At 36.6% G+C, this 22,941-nt stretch overlaps 1 protein-coding gene across 3 annotated transcripts in view; it reads left to right on the forward strand.

Moving 5' to 3' along the window:
- Window positions 1-1,697: 1,697 nt before the first annotated feature.
- The window catches only part of LOC122846960 (rab GTPase-activating protein 1), a 68,796-nt gene continuing 47,552 nt past the window's right edge, over window positions 1,698-22,941 (forward strand). The window contains exons 1-8 of one of the 3 annotated variants that reach the window (XM_044144252.1): window positions 1,698-1,861; window positions 8,950-9,049; window positions 11,515-11,750; window positions 14,101-14,130; window positions 14,864-15,119; window positions 16,553-16,766; window positions 16,891-17,065; window positions 22,171-22,331. In XM_044144252.1, the coding sequence (XP_044000187.1) occupies window positions 11,598-11,750; window positions 14,101-14,130; window positions 14,864-15,119; window positions 16,553-16,766; window positions 16,891-17,065; window positions 22,171-22,331 (989 nt within the window). In that variant the 5' untranslated portion in view covers window positions 1,698-1,861; window positions 8,950-9,049; window positions 11,515-11,597. The remainder of the gene's footprint in view (window positions 1,862-8,949; window positions 9,050-11,514; window positions 11,751-14,100; window positions 14,131-14,863; window positions 15,120-16,552; window positions 16,767-16,890; window positions 17,066-22,170; window positions 22,332-22,941) is intronic. The other 2 variants (XM_044144251.1, XM_044144253.1) reach the window with 2 other exon arrangements.

Consider the following 22,941-nt stretch of genomic DNA (forward strand, 5'->3'; position numbering starts at 1 on the left):
TTATAGATTTTTTAAAACTCACTGTGTTATGCAAGATAAGCTTAATACTAATAAATACATAAATGAAATCTGAAACTTCTGGTTTTATACAGAAGAGGAAAGGACAGAGCAGGAGAAAAATACTCAGAAGAACACTGCCAAAAGTACACAAGAGCTTCTGAAGGAAGAGTGTGTGGACCAAAGTTGCGCATGTAAGTCACCTGACATGAATCTGGCAAAACACACACAATAGGAAAAGTGAAGTAAGACAATGATTCCAGTTCAAGGCCAATTTAACAGCGGTCTATATAGAAATACAGAAGATTTGTTTGAAAGAAGAGTAAAAAATTGTTGTCTCGTCCTTCCCAGTCTAAATAGAAAAATGAAGTGCATTTAATCAAGACCTTTCATTTTAATTGTAAGATTTTTAACTGTGACTCAAACCTAGATGTGTTAGTCATGAGCAACAAGCATTTGGATTCAACATTTCGGTTGATGGGCACTTGAATGAAAGTATTTTATTTTTGATATCTTGCCACTTAGTACCAAACCAGCTCATAGCGGAAATTCTAAAAGTGTTGAAAAATAGATTTTTTTAAACTGCGCACTAAACATAGTTTTCTCTTTACTTGAAATAGATTTTTATGTTAAAATGTTCAAGAATGTTGTACTGCATTAAACTTCATCCATGTGTCACTAAACAACAATCTCCTTACCGGCTGGACAGGAATGGCCAGAATGACCTCAACTTAAGGTGAACAGTGGGTGTGTCTACACTAGACTGCGCTGTGATTTGGTGTCAGGGCAAAAACAGACTTCACTTTGACAGCAGAACTATGATGTAAATAAATTGTTTTCCTCACAATCAAATTGCAGCTGAATATTTTTTTTCATGCTGTTCATTTCATTTTGAGCAATTCTTTGATAATACTGTAGGTTCAACACGGTAATTTACTTGTTAGGACAAACTAGGATTCACCAAAATGATTCACTTTTGATGAATTGTTTCTTTCTAAAAATGTAACTGAAAAAAATGAAAAAATAAATTTGCTAAAATAAAAATATACATTTCATATAAAATGTGAGATAATATCCCAAATGTTTTGACTTTGTGTAAGTCACTTACTAAATTGATGCATTTTAAAAAGATGCGACTATATGGGATTCTATGGGCTTATCAATATTTTACCTACCTGTAGACATCTGTAAGAGAGATCACAGTTTAAACAGCTGCATGGAGAGGTGCAATGCAACTAACAAAATTAAAGTTTATTGAGGTCCAGGTGATGTCCCCCTGGGTGATGCTTGATTTTTTTTTTTTACTACAGCACATGTACATAGGTTGTCAAAGTTGTCAAGATCTGCTGGAACTACCTTTAAAGATGACAACTCAAAGAAGGATTCTTCATTAAGGAGAAATTACAACCCTGAGCATCCTCTTCATCAGAAACCGAAGAAAATTCTACAACATGAGTTACAACAACATTTATTTTAATTTGGGATTAATAAAGTTTTTGGAATTTGAATTCTGTGTTTATATCACTAGTTTCATATCTAGAAATTAATTTTTCTAGTAAACAAAATTTTTCTGCTAAAGAGTTGAACTGCAATATACCCCGACTTGAGCTGAGGGTAACATTCTTTCTTTTAACCAAGAATCATAGCCCCAGGTCATCGAGGCCAACGCCTCACCTCACTTGGCTCAGCAGCAGCGTGCGTACAGGATTGGGGAGCGCCAGTATGCGCATGCGCAGTCTAGGTGTCAGCGGGTTGGTTGGGCTTGTGTTTACAGCTCTCCTGGATGCTGCTCGCTACCGATGTTCCCGAGAAAGTACAATGCCGTGTCAAACGCCATTGGAATAAAAAATCTGTGGACTTAAAGGTAAGCGGGTTTGCATTTGCACATACTTAATATTTTGAAAGACGGAAGTGACTGTCACATTCGTTTTGAGGATAAGCGCCTGTTTGTTGGTGCGAACTGCCTGGGTAGCATTGCTAACAAGCGTTAGCTCAGCAGCCATAATAAAGTAATGGCCTGTGAGGCTGTGGCCAACGCCAGCAAGTCAGCTGGGTTAATTCAGGAAATACTTGCAAACACTCGAACGTAGCAGTTTACATTACTTACGTAGCGGTGACGGGATAGAGTCCCCAAATGGTAAATGTGTAATGAAACGTTTGAGTTACTTGAAGTCGATTTTTGCTGTTGCTATCTTAGCTAACGTTAAGCAGATTGGTGATGGCTAACAAACTGAAGCGATAAGTTAACATCAGAGGACGCGAGGCTTACCCAACATTATCAAAGAGAAACTGTTTGGCTTTTGTTCAGATGACTGTTTAGAAGGATTTCAGGTTAAAGACTCTGATGTTTTCTTGGTTGTTTTAATTATCTCTGCTGGATATTGCACAGCAGAGACTATATATATATATATATATATATATATATATATATATATATATATATATATATATATATATATATATATATATATATAATAGAAAATAAACCAGTCTTTACTTATTTCATGGTCTTTACTTAGATTCTTATTGCATTGTTACAGTTACTTAAGTCAGTTATGTTTTATATGCGACTGCAAAGAATGCCTTGAATGAAACTTCTCTGATTTCAATATAGACTAAGCAGATGAGTGAATAGTTTTTATTCCATCCTACAACATATTCTCATAGAAACACGCCAAAATTTTGTGTTGCCAGAAGGTTTGAATTTACAATAATAAAAAAAAACATATATAGAAATGTTATGTTACACAATTATTGGGAATAATTGTGACTTGACTGTTGTCCATCCCAAACAAATAATCATTGCAAAGGGAGATTTAAAAGCGCCTTATCCAGTCTTATTGGAAAGTTGAGTGGAAGGAAAATACACTTTAAATAAAGATTTCCTTATGTATAGTTGTTAAAGGCATTACTTTATTGTGATAAAAAAGGAGTGTTAATCAACCTTTCTGATGGGATGTAAGTAGTTATTTGTTATCAAGAGCAGAGATTATATCATTGCATCGTCAGGAGAGCAGTTGGTGTTGCACAACTCTGGAGTTGAATAGGAATTTGTTTCTATTTCAATGGATTGGCTAATTATTACAAAATAATAATTATTAAATAATTAGATATCCTATTTTGACCTGTTTTTGGTATCTCACCATTTGTACAGCTCACATTAATGCCAGCAGCTCTCTTGTGTGCTCCCCTTAAAGTTAGCTAATTATGTTCACTGTTAGATTCCTAAGGTTTTCCAATATGTCTTGATACTTGTTTTACTGATAGGTCATTTTGGACTCTTTAAAATGCTAAAACAGAACAAGTTTGCTGCAATATCTTCAGCTTGCTCTCTGCTGAAGTCTAACTCACTTATATTCGTAGCCTGAATTACCTGCTGAATTGCCTCTGTAGAGAAACAGAAACATCTGACAATTTTTATGTTTCCTCTGCCACAGATGTTGACAATAGCTGAGCTTACAATAGCTTTTTGCCGCTGTTACAATTTTCACACCTATGTGTGTTGTCATTGTGACAACACACTAGGTATTAGGTATGCTTTCTGATCACATTTGGTATGCTGATCAGAAAGACTCAATATTAGTTGCTGATTAGTGGGTAACAAGCTGATTTCCCAGAGCACTTCTATTTTTTTCTCATTAACTATGATGGTGTTAATTTTCACAGAACACTTTAATTTATTTTTAGTTACAATTAAGACATTTTAGATTTTAAGGCTTTTAAGAAAAAACACATTGGATTTATTTTAGGATGGTCTAGTTCCTGATCTCTCTTTAAGTTTACAGTGTTTCTAAAAGTCATTTTTAATGTAAATTTTGTATATTTTTCTCATTAGCATCAACACCACTAATATCTTATCAGCTTGGTTTTGTAAAAAAAATGTCAGCAATTTTCATCGTCCATTAAAAATTGTAAATAAGAAAAACTACGGCGACAATTATTGTCAACAAAACTATCACTACACATGATTAGAGATCAGAAAATGACACTAAAAGGCTCACTTTATATTTGGTGATATCTGCCACAAATTTGAAACTTGACTGAAAGAAGGGTTGGTTGAATTGACTTTATGTATATTTTGAATGAACACATTTAGAAAATGGCAGTTAGTTACTTAATATCAGTTAGTTATATAAAAAAAAACGGTTTCCAAATTGATATTTTAATAAAATTTTCATTGCTCTTTACTTTTGTAGAACTTGTGTACAATTTCTGCACAGGCAACCATTCTAAACCCTCATCTTTATAACATTGTTTACTTCAGAGCAAACTCAGAAAGAGGTGTGAAATGAGTTACTCTGTATATTTCTCTCTTGTAATACTTAAGACAGTTGTTACTGTCAGGAATCCTGAACAATTGTGTGATTGCATAACAGAATCATGAGAAAAAAAAATCTTAGTCAGCTTTTTTGTGGTCTAAATCCTTCAGATGCTCTACACTTTTATAGCTGATGGTGCGTTCACAAAACCACTAGAATAACAAATCACCAATTTGTTTCTTCGTAAATATTACTGCCATCAACAATCAGTGTTTCACAGAGACCTAGAACACACTCCCTCACTTAATACATAATTACTGCTCCTCTCTGTTGCGAGAATTTTAATTGTAAAGTACTTTGTCACAAGGGACCTTACCACAGGGGCCGCTTTTCATTGGCTGATGCCCATTCTACGTAGTAGCGTGGCTACAACGTTCGTGGCCGTCTCACAAACACACGCTTCCCATTAGCTAAGTACAGCATAATGGCAGTACTGATACAACTTCTACACCTTGAAGCCTGTCTGCTACACGGTCTTACGTTAGCTAAACAGATCAATATGCAATGTGTACTGCATCTGACATACACTAAAGATTTTTATTTTAGCAGAAAAGGCTTTGGACTAAACTGTTACTCGTGTTAGCTTCTCTAGCACCAAGTACAGCTAGTCAATCAACCATCGCTGTGTTCAGGGAAGCGCTGATTAATAATAGAGAAATAAATATCAAGCCTGGAAACTTGATATCGTAACGGACTGAATGTTATGATTTTAACGTAATCTTTGCTCGTCTTGCGGGGCGCAGGCAATTGCCATGGTAACAGGTGTACTTAAACTACAGAGAGAGAGAGTAAAAAGGTACGAGTGGTTTTGAGTTGATCACCTGTTTGGGTTATTTTACCTTTGTCTACCTTTGCTGTGGCGCATTGCAGCCGTAGTAGTTTCTAAACGTTGGACTAATTATTTCGTTCGTTTGTGACTATACGTCATTCACAACAAATATCAAATAGAACCAATATATTTCATAAAATTTTAACAAGCAAATGGCTTCTACTGCGATAATTATGTGAAATTAATTATATCCCAACTTCAGAAGATTTGCCTTTACCTTTACAGAGCTCTTTGGTTCCTCCTATCAGTCTATAGTTTCTCATATTGAGGTCATCAAACCAAATATCAGATCTACCATAACTGACTGACACCTGCTGGCCTCAGGTTTGCAACCAGCTTGTGACTGAGAAACCAGTAACCTCCTCCCAGATGATGACATGAATTTGTTAGTTCCTCTGTCCATTGTAGTAGCTGATATATTGTGAAAATCTGGTAGAAATGATGCATTAATCGAGTCATGTTTACATAGAAACAACGCGCCGCGAGGCTTTGTTTGTGAGACCTGCGGTCACGTGGGTCGGTTGTGGGTGGAGCTTGGTAAGGTCCATTGAAAAACAAAGCCGTGTATTTTGCTATCTCTGCACCAGCCTAACATCCGTTGGACACATTCCATCTCCAGCATCTTGGAAGGCAGCCATAATGGCAGTCCTTGTTCTTGTCTGCAGCCTCAGTGCGCTTGGCGTCACCGGGTTCCAGTTCTGAATGCAAAGACCATTAAGCTTGTAGCAGATTTCCCTCCAGAGAATAGTAGTCACTGCTGTTGCAGGCTGCAGTAAAGATGTTCAAGTCGCCTTGAGGGATGTAATTGCAGAATGTGATGCTTCTAACCCACAGCTACAAAAGTGTGGGAAGCAAAGTTTATGGCTGTATCACACTTTATACTGATTAAAACATTAAAAATAGACATGTTGCAGCATTCTTTCCCAACTGTTGCAACACCTTGGTGATCTACCCTAATAAAATCTCATTTAAATACAGATTGTGCAACTTCTTCAAGTAATTCCATGAAATGGCAGAGAATTAAGAAATGCTTACATATCAGATCAACTGTTGACCATTTGTTTTGCTTATTTATATTTTTAAAAGAGACAGTGTCATTTACAGTAGATGGGTTAGATGAAAACAAGTGTGGTGGATAGAAACAAATAAGTTGTTGCATAAAAAAAGACTGAATATAGGCAGATGGGAAAATAACTGTATTTGGGATCAGAGGAAAAGTTCTGTCAGTCTTGTAACCTGCAGGTTAAAGTGAAAATTAACTTTGGTTAGTTAGATTTTAAACTTTGTGCCTGAATTGTTTTTGTAAAATTACACATCAGCCTCCTGATTTCATAAAATGTTTGCAGAACTCTGTGGAGCTTAACAATTGTATTTATATCAGGAAAGTTGCTAAGCCTGGCTTTAAAGCTGACAGCTTTAAAAAATTAGATAATTATGTGTTATTAGAAGATTAATGGTTGAATGCTGATTATAAACTCTTTAAAAAATGAAAACATAAAAAACGGAAATAAATAAGCTACGTTTAGCCTGGTAGGGGGCCAAGTAAAGCCTGGTGGCCTGCCAGACTCATAACGGACTGGGAGAAACCCTGTATACGTTTATTTTATTCTTATATTAATTTGAGTTGTGGCAATAACTGTGATGTATATACTACTATCTATTAGTACAAGGTTGTATGAGTTCTATCTTTTTCATAGCCCATCTATAAAGTTTCTAAATTAGAAAATGGTAATAAAAACCCTACTAAAAATAAATGCAACATTTTTTGTTTAGCACTTTGAATAATTTAAGTCTTGCATGTGATAACCTTTTACATTTTCGTTTTTATTCCATTATTTGATCTTCTGAGCGTCTTGCATGGCTTCCTCACATGTCTTGGTTTTAACACTTGACACTTGTGTCCTTCACAAAGGTCTTTATTGATTTTTTTTGTCCAGGAATGCTTCAGCCTTTCTTGCGCTGCTCTGAAAATTGCAGCTCTTTTCAATATTTTAGGGATTATTTGGATTTCTTCTGTTTGGTAAAATCAGATGTGCATCAATTAGGCTTTTGTTTTTTTTAAAGGACACTGGTTTCTCCTAGTAGTAAGACTTGTCATTTCCAATTTTTACTTCTTCTGTAAAACCTGTGAGTAATAGATTCTACAAAAGTTCTCCAGTTCCTTCAATAGTGGTAATAATTTAAATCCAACAGAAAATACATAAAATATAAGATTACCTTGATAAATTTATGATGGCATATGTCTGATCTCGAAATACACCTTTATGTTTGTGGTTTGTTGATGCATATATTAACCAAAAATGATATACAGTGGTTACTTTGATGCACTTAAGGAATAGGAAAAATTAGATTTTCTGTATTGGACCAGCTAATTAGTGGTCAGAAATGATTAAAGGAAAATTCCTATTCAATTCTTTAGTTAGTTGATCTGTACATCCACTAATTATTATTAAAACATACCCTGCCATACAAGTGCCTAGAATAAAACAAATGTTGCATCATGTTATGAATTTCCCATTACTGTCATCTGTTTTCACAAATCTATCCAAAGGTACATCAAAGACGTCTATTTAGAATTTCAATTCAAAAAAGATTTTTTAGTGTTTTCAACAAGGTTTGCTTATTATTAGTTATTACCCATTATGATGAATATAATTGCTTGAACATTTACAGCAAAGTGTCAAGTTTCCAGAGCTCTGCTCTTTCTAAAGAAGTTGTGACACATCACTTCTAATGAAGCGTTTGTAAAAAAGCAACATGTCTGATGCTTGGTCTTTCACAGTGAAGGGGTTTGTTGAAGTCAGGGAGTCTGTTCAGCAGTACAGGAGGAGCATTTTTCCCTTTCAACTCTGAAGTGGGATAGCTATTGGATTCTCTGGATGTCTGGAATCTAAACTCAAATGTATTAGTGGTTCAGATTCACCTTACATTCCTTTGCTTCCTATTGCATCTCTAGTAGAGACTTGACGACAGTTTGAAAGGGGCAGCTCTAAATGCTCTCTGTTGCTCTGTGTGACGCTCCCTCTCCTGAGGTGCACATAGGACCCATCTGGCAGCCCAGAACAGACTGTTCAGCTGGGGAGGGCGAGTGAGCAGAGCAAAGCAAAATAAAATGCAAACAGGCACAGTTGATTTCCTGTTTCCAGTCCACATCTTTACGCTTGCTTTGACATTAATCATACAATTTACAGAGATATGTTGTTTCTGTTTGACTACCACTATCTAGAGATAGGCCCTTTTTGTTAGTCTTTATTGGTAAAAATAATATTTTCACATCAAGCCATTGCAGATCACTTGCAGGCTGCAGAATCATTTGTATGCTAATAAAATTGGATGAAACTGATTCTAATTGAATAATTTAGGGTTGTAGTCCTAAAAAAATGCAGACCTGACTGCTCTAAAGCACTATTATTATACATCTATAAACATACATAGACACTCACTGATAACAAAAAAGGAGTCAGTTTTGAAGAGGTTTTTCTTTTTGTTGCAATTTCTTTTATTATTCAAGCACAATAATTTTGTTTAAGACAAATAACCTCAGGTGCTTGATTAAAAAGTAAAAAAAAAAACTGCAGTGTGTCAGTGCATTATAAAATGTTATAATTTTGATTTCAGATGTTTTTGAGATAGAAGTATACTCAGTTTCATCAGCATTTCTAATTGACATTAAAAATAATACTCAGAGATGTGCTGGATAATACAGCTTGCAACTAAATTGTAGGCCTTTTTTTTATGTATATCAGTTCAGTTATAAAAAAAAGTCAGCGTCTCTTATGAGGAATAATTGTTTTGTCCCTGAAGTTGCAGCAAGGCACTGCTAAAGAACAGCATGGCTTGGCAGGAGCAGGCAGAGATCTGTTGCTGAGGCCAAGGAGGAAGACAGGGTGACAAGGCAGCCATTGTAAGTGTCAGAGCTGCAAGTTAAATAGACAGTGTTAGATTGTGTGTGCATCCATACAGATGTGTTCCTGTGTGTGTGAGCACTCGTTAATGGTCGTGACACAGCTGTTTTTGTTTTCTTTTCCCATCATGTGGTTTCTAGTCTTTTCTTGCTTTTTGATACGTAAATGAACTCGAGGGGAGCGATGTGAACTTTAAACAAACAAGTCACAGTATTTTGTGGTACTATTGTGAGAATGATAAAAATTGCGATAATAACTATTTATTACTGCTTTTTAATGTAACTTTAGGTATGGCTGTGACTGCATGAGACACAGCAGCACAAACACTGCTCTCGAAAAACATTTGGAATATTTTTCTTTAGGACACCAGCCACACAAAGATGTGATTCGTATCACTAGGCTGCACACAGTTACTGCATTTAAATCATATTTTTAAATATGTTTATATTTATTTATGTTCTCATTGAACAAACAGTGGAGAAAATGGTAAAACAATCCCAACAATACAGACAATTTTGGAGAGTTACAGGCATTGTTAATTGGAATTTATAGTGACAACAATCAATCAAAACTCTTATCATAAGAAATTAATCATGATATATGTTAAAGAATACGATATGATAAATGCCCACCCATAAAATGAACCTATTGTTGTCTTCTACATGCATCTTCGGAAGCATCAAAATTTGCATGATTTTAAATAAAATAATTTTGATTTCAGAAGCTCTAATATCCCAGTTCCCATCTGGAGAGTAGAGGAGATTTCAGTTAAATACAATCAGACTAAATCCTCTTTTCTCTGACTTAAAACCATCACATTGAAAATAGAAAAATTGGAATCAGTGGAACTGGTGGTGGTGGAGTGTAGAAGTAATTTGCGTTCAGCATCCTCTGACAATCTTCATGATCTTCCTGATGAATGTCTATAATGTTTTGTGTTGGCACTTCGTACAGCTGCACAGCTAGCTCACCATTCCAGGCAGTCATACAGAGCGGATTGTGTTTATATAAGCGATCAAGAATATAATGTTTGCTATTTAAACAAACAAAAAAGAATCTATGTTTTCTATTAGAAATAAAAAAAATACATTTAATTTTAGAAAACATCTCTGCGTTTCCTGTTAATTAATTTTATATGGATGTATTGCATAAGTAGAAGTAGTACTTATTTTGGACGTTCTGACTTGAGACTGACACAAACTCTGTGAAGGGACTTAAAGTTTAGGGTGATGGCATCGAGGCCTGCTAGCCTCAAGAACTTGGATCTCGTCATCAAAGATAAATTATTAAAATATCAGTGGAAACATGCAAAAAACTGGTAGGCACTTATCAGTAGGGCTTGAATGATGTAAAGCAAATATAGATAACCAGCCTAATGCGGGTGATTAGCAGTAGCACACGAGAGAAATGGGATGTGTAGGAACAATGGTCATTATACACACTGAAGGGATCAAGCACAAGTGTGTTTGTGTGAGGCTCACATGTGAGCGAGACTGTTACTACAGGTTTCTCAGTTGGGTCATAATCGTGTATTGCATCATGAATCGTTGTGTTTCTGCAATAGAAGGGGAGTAAAAGTTAACACCCAGGAGTCTCTGAACAACACTTGTTGCTATTTGTTCAGATGTAAAGTTATAGCTGCGAGTTTGCCGTGTTTAGTTGATGTTGATAATATTTTTGGCAGCACATCACTGTAAAAGCAAATAAAAAAAGAAATGAACAAATTTTTAGAGTTTTTTTTTTTTCAATAATATGTGACAATCATATCTAGAGTGTTAGAAAATGTTAACTGATGTGATCTTTTCTCCTTTTTTGTTCTGCTGTTGGAAGTGGTTTTAGTAGAAAGGGAGATTCATACATAAAGTAAGGGAAATTCAGAGAAAATAGAAGAAGGAGATGGGAGAAAAGCAAGGGGAATACCAGGAAGTAGTCACTTCCAGAACTTTCTTTTAAACCTTTCTTCCTGTTTCACGCATTGGCACCTTGTTGGCTTCATGTTCTTGTATTTAACAACTGTGACTGCCAGTGAACATTACTTTTATTTTAAGGGGAAATACTGACAGTGATTATGTTTTTATGGCAGAGTTGCTTTTTATTTAGTTCCTTACTTACATTTGGATCAGCCCAGCTTTTACTTGGCAGCAAGCAATTAAGCATTCATCTTATTTTTTCTACTAAAATACACATTCCTAAAGAGAAGGAGAAAAAAAACGTTCTGCTTGCTTTGTTTTTATTTTCAATTGTTTATCGCTAACATTTAAACTGTACTTCACTTTTAATTTATATGTTTTACTGCTTTTGTTTTTCCTTCAGCTGCTCAAAAAAACATTTAAAAACAAATCAGATTCTTCTTCATTGTCAGAGTTTGGGTCAGGTTTCTGCTTGACCAATAGAGGCTTTCATTTCCTTCATGACTGCTATCATCATGAATTTTATTTTTTTATTTTTATTTTTGCTTTTCTAGGTGATTTTGCTCATCATCTCCCTACACCTCCTCCTCCTGTCTTCCATTCATGAGCAGCAGGGTCGAAATTAAAAGTGGCAGCCATGGATGACAAGGGCTCTGTGGGGAAGATTAGCGTATCTTCAGACTCAGTGTCCACCCTCAACAGTGAGGACTTTGTCCTCGTGTCCCGGCTGGGGGACGAGACACCTTCATCCACGAATAATGGTAGTGATGACGAAAAGACGGGACTGAAGGTAAGGATGGGTGGTGTGGAAGGACCAAGGGCCAGTACCATAACTTTTTCCAGGGGGTGGCGAAGGGTGGTAACTTCAAGGAAGTTGGAAACATACAGTGCTTTGTAAAAGTATTCATACCCCAAAAACCTTTTTCAGATTTTCTTGAATTACAACCACAAACCTCAATGTATTTTGCAGTGATTTTATGTGACGGACCAGAAATAAGTAGGGCATAATTGTAAATTTCACATTTCTAAAACAATAATAATAAACTTTATTTGTAAAGTTTACAATGTATAGTTTAAACATAAATGTCACCATTTGATGGGCTGTGTCAGATTGTGGTATAAGCTAATATGCATCTGCAGTCCCTTGACACATTATAAAATTGAATATACAAAACAATAATAAAATAAAACAGAAACACTAACGCTACAAACAGCTTTCTAATCACACAGACAAACGCACACACGCAGTCATACAGTTACCTTTAAGTAATTTTAATGTGTTGGCTTGTGTTGTCTTGCTGCAATTACAGCTGCAAGTATTTTCAAATTAAATCTACTTGCTTTATACATGCAGAGACAGATATTTTTACCTGTTCTTTTTGGAAATCGGATTAGACCCAATCGAATTGAAGAATATAATTCCTAGTTGGATTATGTCTCTACTTTACTGGGCCATTCTCTCACCTTAATATGCTTTAATCGAAACCATATCAGTGTTGCTTTGTCTATATTTTTAGTACTTTTATCCTGCTGAAAAGTGAACCACTGTCTGGCCTCTTGCAGGTCTTCTTGTATTTAAGTTGATCTAACTTCCTATCACTGGCTTTTCTGTTTCTGCTGAAGAAAAGCTCATGAACTGCCATGAACATGTTTCCAACTTCGATTAAACATGTTTTTATTGGGGCGTACTGTAGTGGCGTAGGGGATAGCGCGACCCACATTTGGAGGCCTTCAGTCCTCGACGCGGCGGTCGCAGGTTTGATTCCCGGACCCGGCCGACGTCTGCCGCATGTCTTCCCGCCTCTCCTTCCCCCTTTCCTGTCAGCCTACTTTCAAATAAGGGACACTAGAGCCCACAAAAGACCCCCTGGCGGGGAAAAAAACCCCCGCATGTTTTTATTAAACTGTACACAGCTGGTCTCTACTTACTAATGACACAATAGTTGTGGCCACTACATTATTTTTAGATGTATATGGGGGATTGAATTCAAAATGCGTGTCACATTTTTAGATTTTCTACTATTACTTTGGTCCATATTTACAGCACTGCACTAGTTTGTGTTGAAGGTTTTGGTCGTGACATGACAAAACAGTCAAGGAGTATGAATACTATTGAAAGGCACTTTGCAATAACATAAAAATTTGTCCTACAGGGTAAATAGCTACATGTCAGCGTTCTCTAATGTGAGAGCAAAGCTGATTTACATTAAGTTTTGTTAATTTATTTGCAGATTGAGGTCTCACCATTTGAAAGGATTAATTGATTCATCACTCGCCTGTAAATCTTTTCATCTTTTCTCATGTATAGTTTAGACTGCCTTCATATGACTAACCATTTCTTGTGTTGCTTTTTTATTCTCATTCTACACTTTTCTCATAAATTTAGATCTGATTTACTTTCACATTTTCTTATTAACACACTCCTAAACCTTGTTATCTCTGGTTAATTATATAAATTAGAAGCTTGCAGTTTGTTAGACAATGAAAGGTTATTCTTTCCCCAGGCTGTTCTTTGGAAAATGACTGGCATCTTCTGTCAGTCAGCTGGCCCTAATAAAATTATACTTTTATGAGCTGTGTTGTGGTAAACAAACTTTGCCTTTTTACAGTTTATTCATCGCTTATTCTAGATGATCATGGATTTTGAGACTAGTTATTGGTTCAGTTTTGCATTTTCACTTCAATTTTGGACTAAATGGTTTGCTTGTGTCTTTATACTCTTCCCTAGGTTTCCTTCACCCCTACTTCCTTTGTTGTACCAGTAGATGGCGCCAGATTAGTATGGAGTTGCATATCTATTTGCAGACCATTGGTATTTCTGCTGCTTCATAAAGCTTATGGATATAACGCTTTCCCCTTTAGCTGATTTGATCAGCAGTCAGTGAAGCGTTACTTAGCCTTCTTGGCATCCTCAGCTTGCTGTCAGATATATGAAAAGCAGTGCCCGACCGGCACCCGTTCACTTTCCTCACCTTGTAGAAAGAAATCACTTCATCCATTGAGCCCCACTCATTCTGATATCATGTTGTTTATTTATTTTTCTCTTTTTTTGGCGACATTTTCTTGCACATTTACCCCCCAGCCAGCCCATATAGTCAGGAGAAGAGCCAGTGTGTCTAAACTTGTTGTTTGTTATGCAGGTGATTTCAGAGGAAGGGGTCAGCTTTAAGGTCAGTCCTGTTCTCCTGCTTATTTTCTTTTCTTTCTCTGAGAGCAATTTCTTTTGCTTTCTTTTGCTTTATCTCTGTGATGTGATTTAGTGGTGATCCTGTCTGTGATTATTCCAGCTTCCTGTATTTGTTTCACTTGTTATTGTGTGGTGACTTTGTAATATTTGGCTGTTAGTGAGGGTATACACTGATAGTATTAAGCTACCTGCCTGAGCTCCCAGCTATACCTGCAAATAAGTCAAGTAATAAACTATTTGTGTAGCATCCATTCAGCTGGAAATAGACATTTGAGTGAAACAGTATTAGAAAATGGTCTAGATATAATCTTAATTGAGTTTGCCTTCCAGTAACAGTGCAATAAGCCACTGATCTCGGTCAGTACAAAAAGCCTCAGATGCAGTTTGTCTTATTTCACTCTGCCCTCCATGTGGAGATGTTATACACCCTATACTGACCTTCTACTAATCACTAATATTAAATGAAAACTGATGAAAATATATCTTTAAAACCATCACTAAGCAAAACATGATTTTTTTTTAGAGAAGATTACAATCACTCAAACTGAATTGTGAAATCAGGTGTAAGCTGCTGGGAAGCGGTTTGGATGCGCTTGCTGTTGGCTTCCATCTCTCACAGCGATTGCTGCGCAGGTCTTTTTGGTTTTTATCCGGATATTAACTTGCAATATTTTTCGCCCCTATATTTCTGTCTTATTTTGACATGCGTGCATCAGATTGTGGGGAATGGGAGTGAGCAGCAGCTCCAGAGGGAGTTGGAGGACGTCCTCATGGACCCGTCAGTGGCAGACGCTGGGCTCGGATCGGAAGCGATGAGCAGCGTTGGCCCGAGTGACCATGGGGTTCTTCCTAACGTGACGTCCCCCGTACCGGCAGGCACTGACCCATTAAGTTCACCTCCACCCAAGCTGGAGATGGTGCTCCCTGTTCAGACGGCCCAGGAGAGCGAGCTGAATGAGAGGTCTTACAGAGGTGAGGAAGGATGGCATTGTTTCAGTCTTAAACAAGTAAAGTAGGGCTGCAATGAAAGACTATTTTACTAATTGTTTAATCGATTCATCGGATAAAAATGAAGACATTACCCATGTAAGCTTATTTTAAGCAAAATTAGAGATAATTAAAATTAGAAATAAGCAAATAATTCAATTCCTTTTCTGAATAAGAAAATAAAAATTTGTATTGGTTAAAATGCAATAACATGGTATTTCTTTAGCTAAATCTATGCCACTTGAAGAGTTCTGGATAAAACTTATTTGCTTCCAAAGTAGGATTTTTTAAAATATATTAAGTACAGAATTTTGTCCAGTTTTGGCTTAATTACTTCTCTCAATGAATTGTTCTTTCAGCAGTTAGCCTTTTAGAGTTAGCTACAGTCTGTATACTCTCATTCTCAAGTGTTCTATCACTTCATGGCTTCCCACACTTGAAAAAGGAGGACTTGATGAGACATCAGGATTTCACTCACTCAATTTTATTTACACCAGTGAACAATGAAGAGGTGAAAAACCTACAAAAATTTCAAACATGCATTTTAGAGATTTTTAGTTTAAATTTAATAATTTCTATTAGTTATCATTCCATCATTGACTTTAGACATGAATTTATTTCACAGTTTTAACCAAATGGATTTATTTATTTATTTGTATTCTTTATTATTATTCATGGACTCAAGGATCCTTGAGGATCCTTCCACTCAAGGATCAATTTGTTTGGTTAAACCAAACAAATACATGAAGTCAAACATTTTTCCAAATTAGATTTTTCTGTCAGAACATAATTTTTTACATTAATTGAATTTTAGATATACATGCAATGGAGCCAAACTTTAAAACCCATCAATTCAAATTGTTCCTTCAATAAATTCTACATTTCTCTTATTCAAATACAAAAGCAAAGCCAGAATATATTTTCAGCTGAGTCCAGTGAAAGGCTTACCAGTAGTCCTAATAAAGTCCTTTTCCCGTGAATTTGATCAGTTTGCCTTTGAAATGCTGCTTTGGAGGCTGTCTGCCTTCCTCAGCTCTGTTGCAAAACCAGTCAAATTCTTTATTTATTATTATTATATTGCTGGAGTTCAGGGTGCTGCTGATTGAAGCAGATTTCTTTCTCCTTCTGAGAAGTAATGCAGAGTGGCACGCATGTTTATTCACCCACATGTGCATCCACGAGCAGATCTGCGCAATTCTAGTTAACGATTAAATGATTACTCAGTAAGTTGACGATTAAGAACTGCTTCAGCACGATTAATTCTAATTGTTTCAGCCTTAAAGTAAAAGTTAAAGTCCTCACTGTTGAGAGTGGACACTGAGTCTGAAGATTCGCTAATCTTCCCCACAGAGCCCTTATCATCCATGGCTGCCACTTTTAATAAATGTCACTTGCTTTTTTATTCCTGTGCTCTGCAGCAGATGAATCGTCATCAGAGGGAAGCCCTTGCAGTCCAATTCCAGATGAGGACAGCGTTGTGTTCAGCCAGCTAACATATCTGGGGTGTGCCTCCGTCAACGCCCCCCGAAGTGAAGTGGAGGCCCTTCGGATGATGAGCATTCTCCGAGGACAGTGCCAACTCCCACTGGATGTCACACTTTCAGTGCCAGGCGTGTCTGAAGGCACTGTCAGGTTGGTACAACAAAAAGGTTGAGCAAGCGCTTATTTAAACACAATATGTTGTACACATGGGACATAAGAATCTGAACACGACACTTAAAAAAAAAAAAAAAAATCATATTTCTTGTTTGAACAGGTTGTTGGACCCCCACAACAACACAGAAATTGCCAATTACCCCATTTATAAGATCCTGTTCTGCGTCCGAGGCCACGATGGCACACCAGAGAGCGACTGCTTTGCCTTCACTGAGAGCCACCACAACGCAGAGATCTTCAGGATTCACGTGTTCCGCTGCCAAATCCGAGAGGCGGTAAGAATTCTGTTTATACTTTACAAAACATACAAACTGTATCTCAGACTTTGCTGCCAAGGTAAAGTACGTTTATTTGATTTTATGTGGCACCGATTCACAACAAATGTCATCTGAGAGCACTTTAAAAAATAAAATGTTCCAACTGCTGAAAATGAACAGAAAATGTTCCAAATTCAATTTCTGTACTAGTTGGGAGGAGAGGAATGAGACAGAAAAAAAGAACTTAAGCTAGATTTTCATTTGAAAAAAACAGAGTAGGTCCTGTTAATGGCTTCATCAAGGAAAGAGACATTATTTAAAAAGGTGCTCCAGGAAAGAATCATGGCTTCACACAAACATGGCTTCTTTGGAATGAACAGCAAATAGTGCACCCCTTATGGGCACTTTCTTCCAAACGCAGCAACACAGTTAATGCAGAAAAATCTTCATGAACACTTAGCCAAACATAGAATGACAACCAGGAACAACTTTCCAGAAATAATGCATAGATTGTAAGTAACAGGAGAAAATTGCACATGGCAGAAAAGTGCATGCTGTACATGCAACAGAATTGAAATCTAATAGATCAGTGGCATATTTATGCCATCATGCCATTCAGATAAGCATCGTGTTTGCATTTTTGCAAACATGATGCAAAAATTGTGTTTGCGAACGCGATTTTTGCGTTTGCAAAGGAATAGACATTACAGGTATGTATAATGCTCCACAGATTTGATAAAAGGGAACAGATTTACTGAAAAATTGGGTTAAAGTACAGCTGCTGTGTTCAGTGACCTGATTCCTCCCACATGAAAGCACTCAGTGTAACTAAGAGCCTTCAGACAGACACTGCTTTAATAGTCCCACTTCATCCCATTGTCCAGAACCTCAGATACCAACCAAGAATAGATGTGCTCACACCATAGCACTTAAAGAATACTAACGTAGTCAAATTCATACTCACACGTTCAAACAAGGATATTTCTCTAACAATTTATTAATTTTTTTAAGTAACTTGAATTCTCTGTTGCCTAGTTCTCCCATTTTCTTCACGTTTTCAGTTTTAATTTTGCCCCACCTTTATTTTTCATTCCTCTCACCCAAGTCCGGAGCTACACACTCTTCTCTTCTGTTTAAAATATTTTCTGAGCTCAGAAAAAAATTTGTATTTTCTCACTGTGCATGTATGAAGCATGCTACTCCCTTGTTCTTACACCACCTCCTTTGTGGACTCAGGTCCCTTAGCTTGTTTCCAATAATTGCTGGTTTCCTGATGGAGAGCCCCACTGTGTCTTACACCCAGCAATTTCTCTTTCTCAACTCGCTGTTGCTGGTTTTCAGCACAGATGTATTTATCAGTCTTTGCAGAACACATGTATTCAGTATAAACTTATTCTCCTACTTAAATTTCCCTAAGTCAATCTCAGTAGATTGCTTCCTCCAATTAATGGAACGCTAAAATGTTCACAGTACAATGGTAATTTGTCTGATATTTCCTGTATGGATTGTAGACTTTAAAATGTTTAAAATTTCTTAAAATTAGCAAGTTTTTTAGTATGGGAAAAAAAGGTAATTTTTTTTAACAGCTCTTTACCAGGTCAAAGTTTTGCAAAGAGCAAGATTTCTGCACAGCCTTGAATTTTATCATATCTTCTAGGTTTGGATAAGTAAATGAAATTGAGTGTTGAGAAAATATTTGTATTTCCTTCTTTCTAAATGTTGTATCCATTCATGTATTTATGTTTTCATTCATCTGTCATCCATCCAATTTTTCTATCCAACCTTCATCCATCAGTCTGTTCCTCTGTCGGTCTATCTGTCCATCCATCCATTTGTGCACCTGTCTTTTAATCAATCCATTTGTCTGTCCTTTCAGTCATTTCCTTTTTCTTCAATCCTGCACTACTTCCATTCCTTCACTTTCTGGTTTTGCTGATTTAATGTGCTTTAAATTCCTATCACTGCTTTATTTTTCCTTCAAAATGGCTTTTGAGGGTTTGAAAACACAGGAAAGTAAATCCGGAAAAGTTTATAATGTCAACATCTAAAATGTGTCAAAACCTTGACTGATCTGAAATGTCTTCTGTTTTATTTTTTTCCTTTCCAAAGCGTTCCTGATGTAAAACTTATGGAAACATCATAGAGGCAAAACTTTCTGTGTTAGCTCTTTGTTTAAATCTTACGTTATTTTTTGTTGGGTTTGGCTTCCTCAATTAGAAATGTGAAAAAAAATATAGAGAGAAGAGGAGAGACTTTATTTAGTGGAATCAAGTTCCTTTTCTTATTTTAATTTCTTTTTCGTTTGGGGAATATATGAGAATTGGTAAATGTCCAGCTGGTATATGTCAGACAACATACATTTACAATGAGTGTGCTGGAAAAGCTCCTTCAAGCTGTAGAAGAAGAAATCCATCTGAAAACAATAAAATCTGGAAACAGTTACTTGAACATTAAGCTGAGCAGGGAACAACACTTCTATTGTGTTATATGTTATTCTTTCTATCAACACAGGGGTTAGAACCTCTCCATTTAGCTTTCTTAACCCCCCCTCCAACACTCATTTCTATTCTCATTTGGTGCTTTATGAAAAAGCCCCTCAGCAGTCCCCTAATTTTCTTCCTCTTTACCAGGGACAAAACAAACACTGCCTTATTCTCAGGTCTAAATAAACAAAAAAGTTCTTGTTATTCATTGATAACAGCAGTTGCCCCACATCATCTCCCTGTACTCAAAAGCTTTGTTGTTTACCACTTTTAGAAATGATTAAAAAGTGCTTTAGAGTGAGCCTCAAGCTGGGATAGAGGGGTCTTCTTTAACACAGACACATCTGTCTGTAATAATCTAAAGTCAAAGGACTCACTGGGGGAAAGGTACATTTAGAGAATGTGACTAAATTATCACTTCTTTCTTGGCAGGCTCTACCTGTACCCAGTTTTAATTTTGGAGATTTACCAGAACCCATTCTGCTGCTTCTCGTAATCCAGACTTGTCTGTTTAGTGTTAAGAGGCCATACCTCAACCGGCTAATTCTTCTCCAAAAATTATGTTAAACAACCAACCTCCTCCACTTCCCCTCCAGAAACAATTGACAAGATGAGGGAAACATACCAACATCGGCCGATACCAATGTTAGTTTCAATATATCGTGTGTCCGCTTTTGCTTGTCACTTATCCTTTCAACTAGGGCTGCACAGTATGTTAAACTCCTATGACAATGAAAAGAAAACATTTTGAAAAGAGTGAGGCTATGTTATTTTTATACTTGAAGATGATTTGCTGCTTCGTAAGAGATGCGGTCATTTGGACTCCACAAGTGCATGGTTTGGTGGGGTCTCACTGACCCCACGTGTGCTTTTACAGGTTTTTATTTTGAATGGTTTCAGGAATTGATGGTCTGACAGAGCAATCCTTCCCCAACACCCCTGCTTCACTGCTGTCTGATTATGACTTTTGCCTTGTTCCTCCTGAGCATCACGCTATGACCATGGAAGGGTTAAATAATAAAGCACATACTTTGCAGCCTAATGACTTAAAAGGAAATAAAAAAGCTAACCTCTTGGCATGTTTTCACATTAAGTTCTAAAACAAGCCTTTCTTCTCTTAATTTTATGTAAAATGTTTTCAATTAAATTTTCAGTTTAACAAATTAGTTTTGGTTGAAGCCATTCAGAGCCACCGGATAGGCTAAATCAACACACGCACACCCCTGAGCTAGACAAACACATGCATCACATTACTCCATTCATTAGCATAGTTACTTTTCCATGGAAAGTAAATGGTCTTATGACAACTTACGTAAGCTCAGTTCTTCTTTTGTTTAGCCCCCTAGTGTAGCTTCAGTGCTGTGTATGCATAGGTCATTTAGTAACCACATTGTAAAAAGCTCAAGCACTCTCATCCACTTTGTTTGTAATGTTATTGCTGTCGCCAACTCAAGTCACACTTTATTTTGAACTGCGTAATCTTTTTAAGAATATTTTACTGTTAAATTACCCTTTTAAGCTGTAAGACAGGGCTGCATGATTCCAGTAAAACATGGAATGATGGAGGTGAATGTTGCTATGATGCTTTACAGTCTTTCTGCTTTGGGTAAATCTGTTGCAAGCACATACACCAGGGGCCTCATGCATAAAAGAGTGCGCAGTTTTCACACTAAAATTAGAGCTCCAAGATAATCAGTCTGGATTCATCTAACAATAATAAACCATCATCAACATTTCCCAGCAGATCAATTTGATCATTCGCTCCCTCTGAATCCTTCCATTGGTGATGCTCTGCATCAGAGCCAAAGTGCTCTACAGTTAGTGGCTCACCTTTATGCAGCTACTTAAATACGTGTGATTGTCTACACACCTCCATCACCTTAAAAAGAATCAAACCTGTTTGGAGTTAATCTGCTGATCCAACCATGTTTTATTTTTTTTAGTGAGAATGAAATTACCCCATTGCACAGAACACTGCGTTACATCTTTATGAGTCAAAACTGAGGAAATGTATTTTTTACATATTAGTGAGGTTTTTGCATCCTTTTATTTTTGCTTTCTTTCTTCTGTGTGTGTGTTAGGTTATTATCTGAGGGTAAATGCAGTTCAGTTTCATTGTTAAGTTTAAAGGATAAAATATTAAAAGCATGAAAAACCCCTAAAACATCGGGTTCGATCCTTCTTGGTCTAAATAACACTGAATGTAGTCAGATTTTAGTGTATTTAGGTGAGTTTTGACGCTTTGCAGTTTGATATTGTCCACAGAAAAAGTTTGCGTGGCTGCCGCACATCTTCACACATCTTCCAATTTGTGTGTAAAATATGTTGCCGCACATTTTTTGTGCGCCCGCACGCTTTATGCATGATGCCCCAGATACTGAGTGAGATCTCTAACAAACTATGATGAAAATTAAAACATGTTTTCTTTTTCTTTTTTTTAAACCTGGAAAAGAAAAACTGGGTTGTAGTTTCTTAATGACTTTACAAGCACCCCTAATAGATATCATAAATAAATCTTATTGATACAGAGACTTTGAATAAATTGGATGTCAGAAATGCATTGTATTAGATTGTATTCCTTTTCCCTCAAGTATTTATTTTGTTAGTGGCTTATTGCTTGTTGTTCTCCTTTGCTTCCAGGTGAGCCGGATACTGTACAGCTTTGCCACAGCCTTCCGGAGGTCAGCTAAGAAGGCACTATTGTCATCTCAGCAGAATGCCCCACTCACCCCTGACAGCGACTTGTTCACCTTCACTGTTAGTCTGGAAATCAGGGAAGATGATGGCAAGGGTACTTTCAGGTAAATTCACATTCAAGATTCTTGATTTGTACTTGCACAGAGTGTAATTTAGAGATGTACCTGTTAATTGGGTGAAGCTCACAATCATCTTTTTTTTTTATTTTCTTGATTGACTGCTCAAATAATGGAAAAAAAATCTGTTAAAACCAAGCAATTCCAGCATCTTCAGGCCTTGAAGGTGTCAACTGACAACATGTACACTGATTTACTTTTTAGAAATTAGATAAGAATTCGAGATGCATGCTTTGATGTATAAATGGGAAAAATCTTGTAATTCCTTCACTTTGTGTTGGATTCAAGATAGTTGTTGAGAGAATCGAGAAACATACACACATGCTCCTCCTAGTGTTGCTGATAAGAAAGCAAAACAGAAAGTTCCTGCCTTTGCTCCATTTACATTCATCTCATCTTTGACCTATTTTAAATTTTTTTTGTTTTTCTGTAATACTGAGTCACGTCCGTGTGTTCGCGAGAAAGCTTCCTCTACGTGATTGAATCACACAGAAAACAAAACAAAAAAAAATACAGAATTATTTTTAGGCACCACATTTCCTCCTCATTAGCTTTGAGTTCATTATTATTAGTGTCCTTCAAACAGGAAGTTTGAATC

Source organism: Gambusia affinis, linkage group LG17 (assembly GCF_019740435.1).
Source record: "Gambusia affinis linkage group LG17, SWU_Gaff_1.0, whole genome shotgun sequence".
Taxonomy (NCBI): domain Eukaryota; kingdom Metazoa; phylum Chordata; class Actinopteri; order Cyprinodontiformes; family Poeciliidae; genus Gambusia; species Gambusia affinis.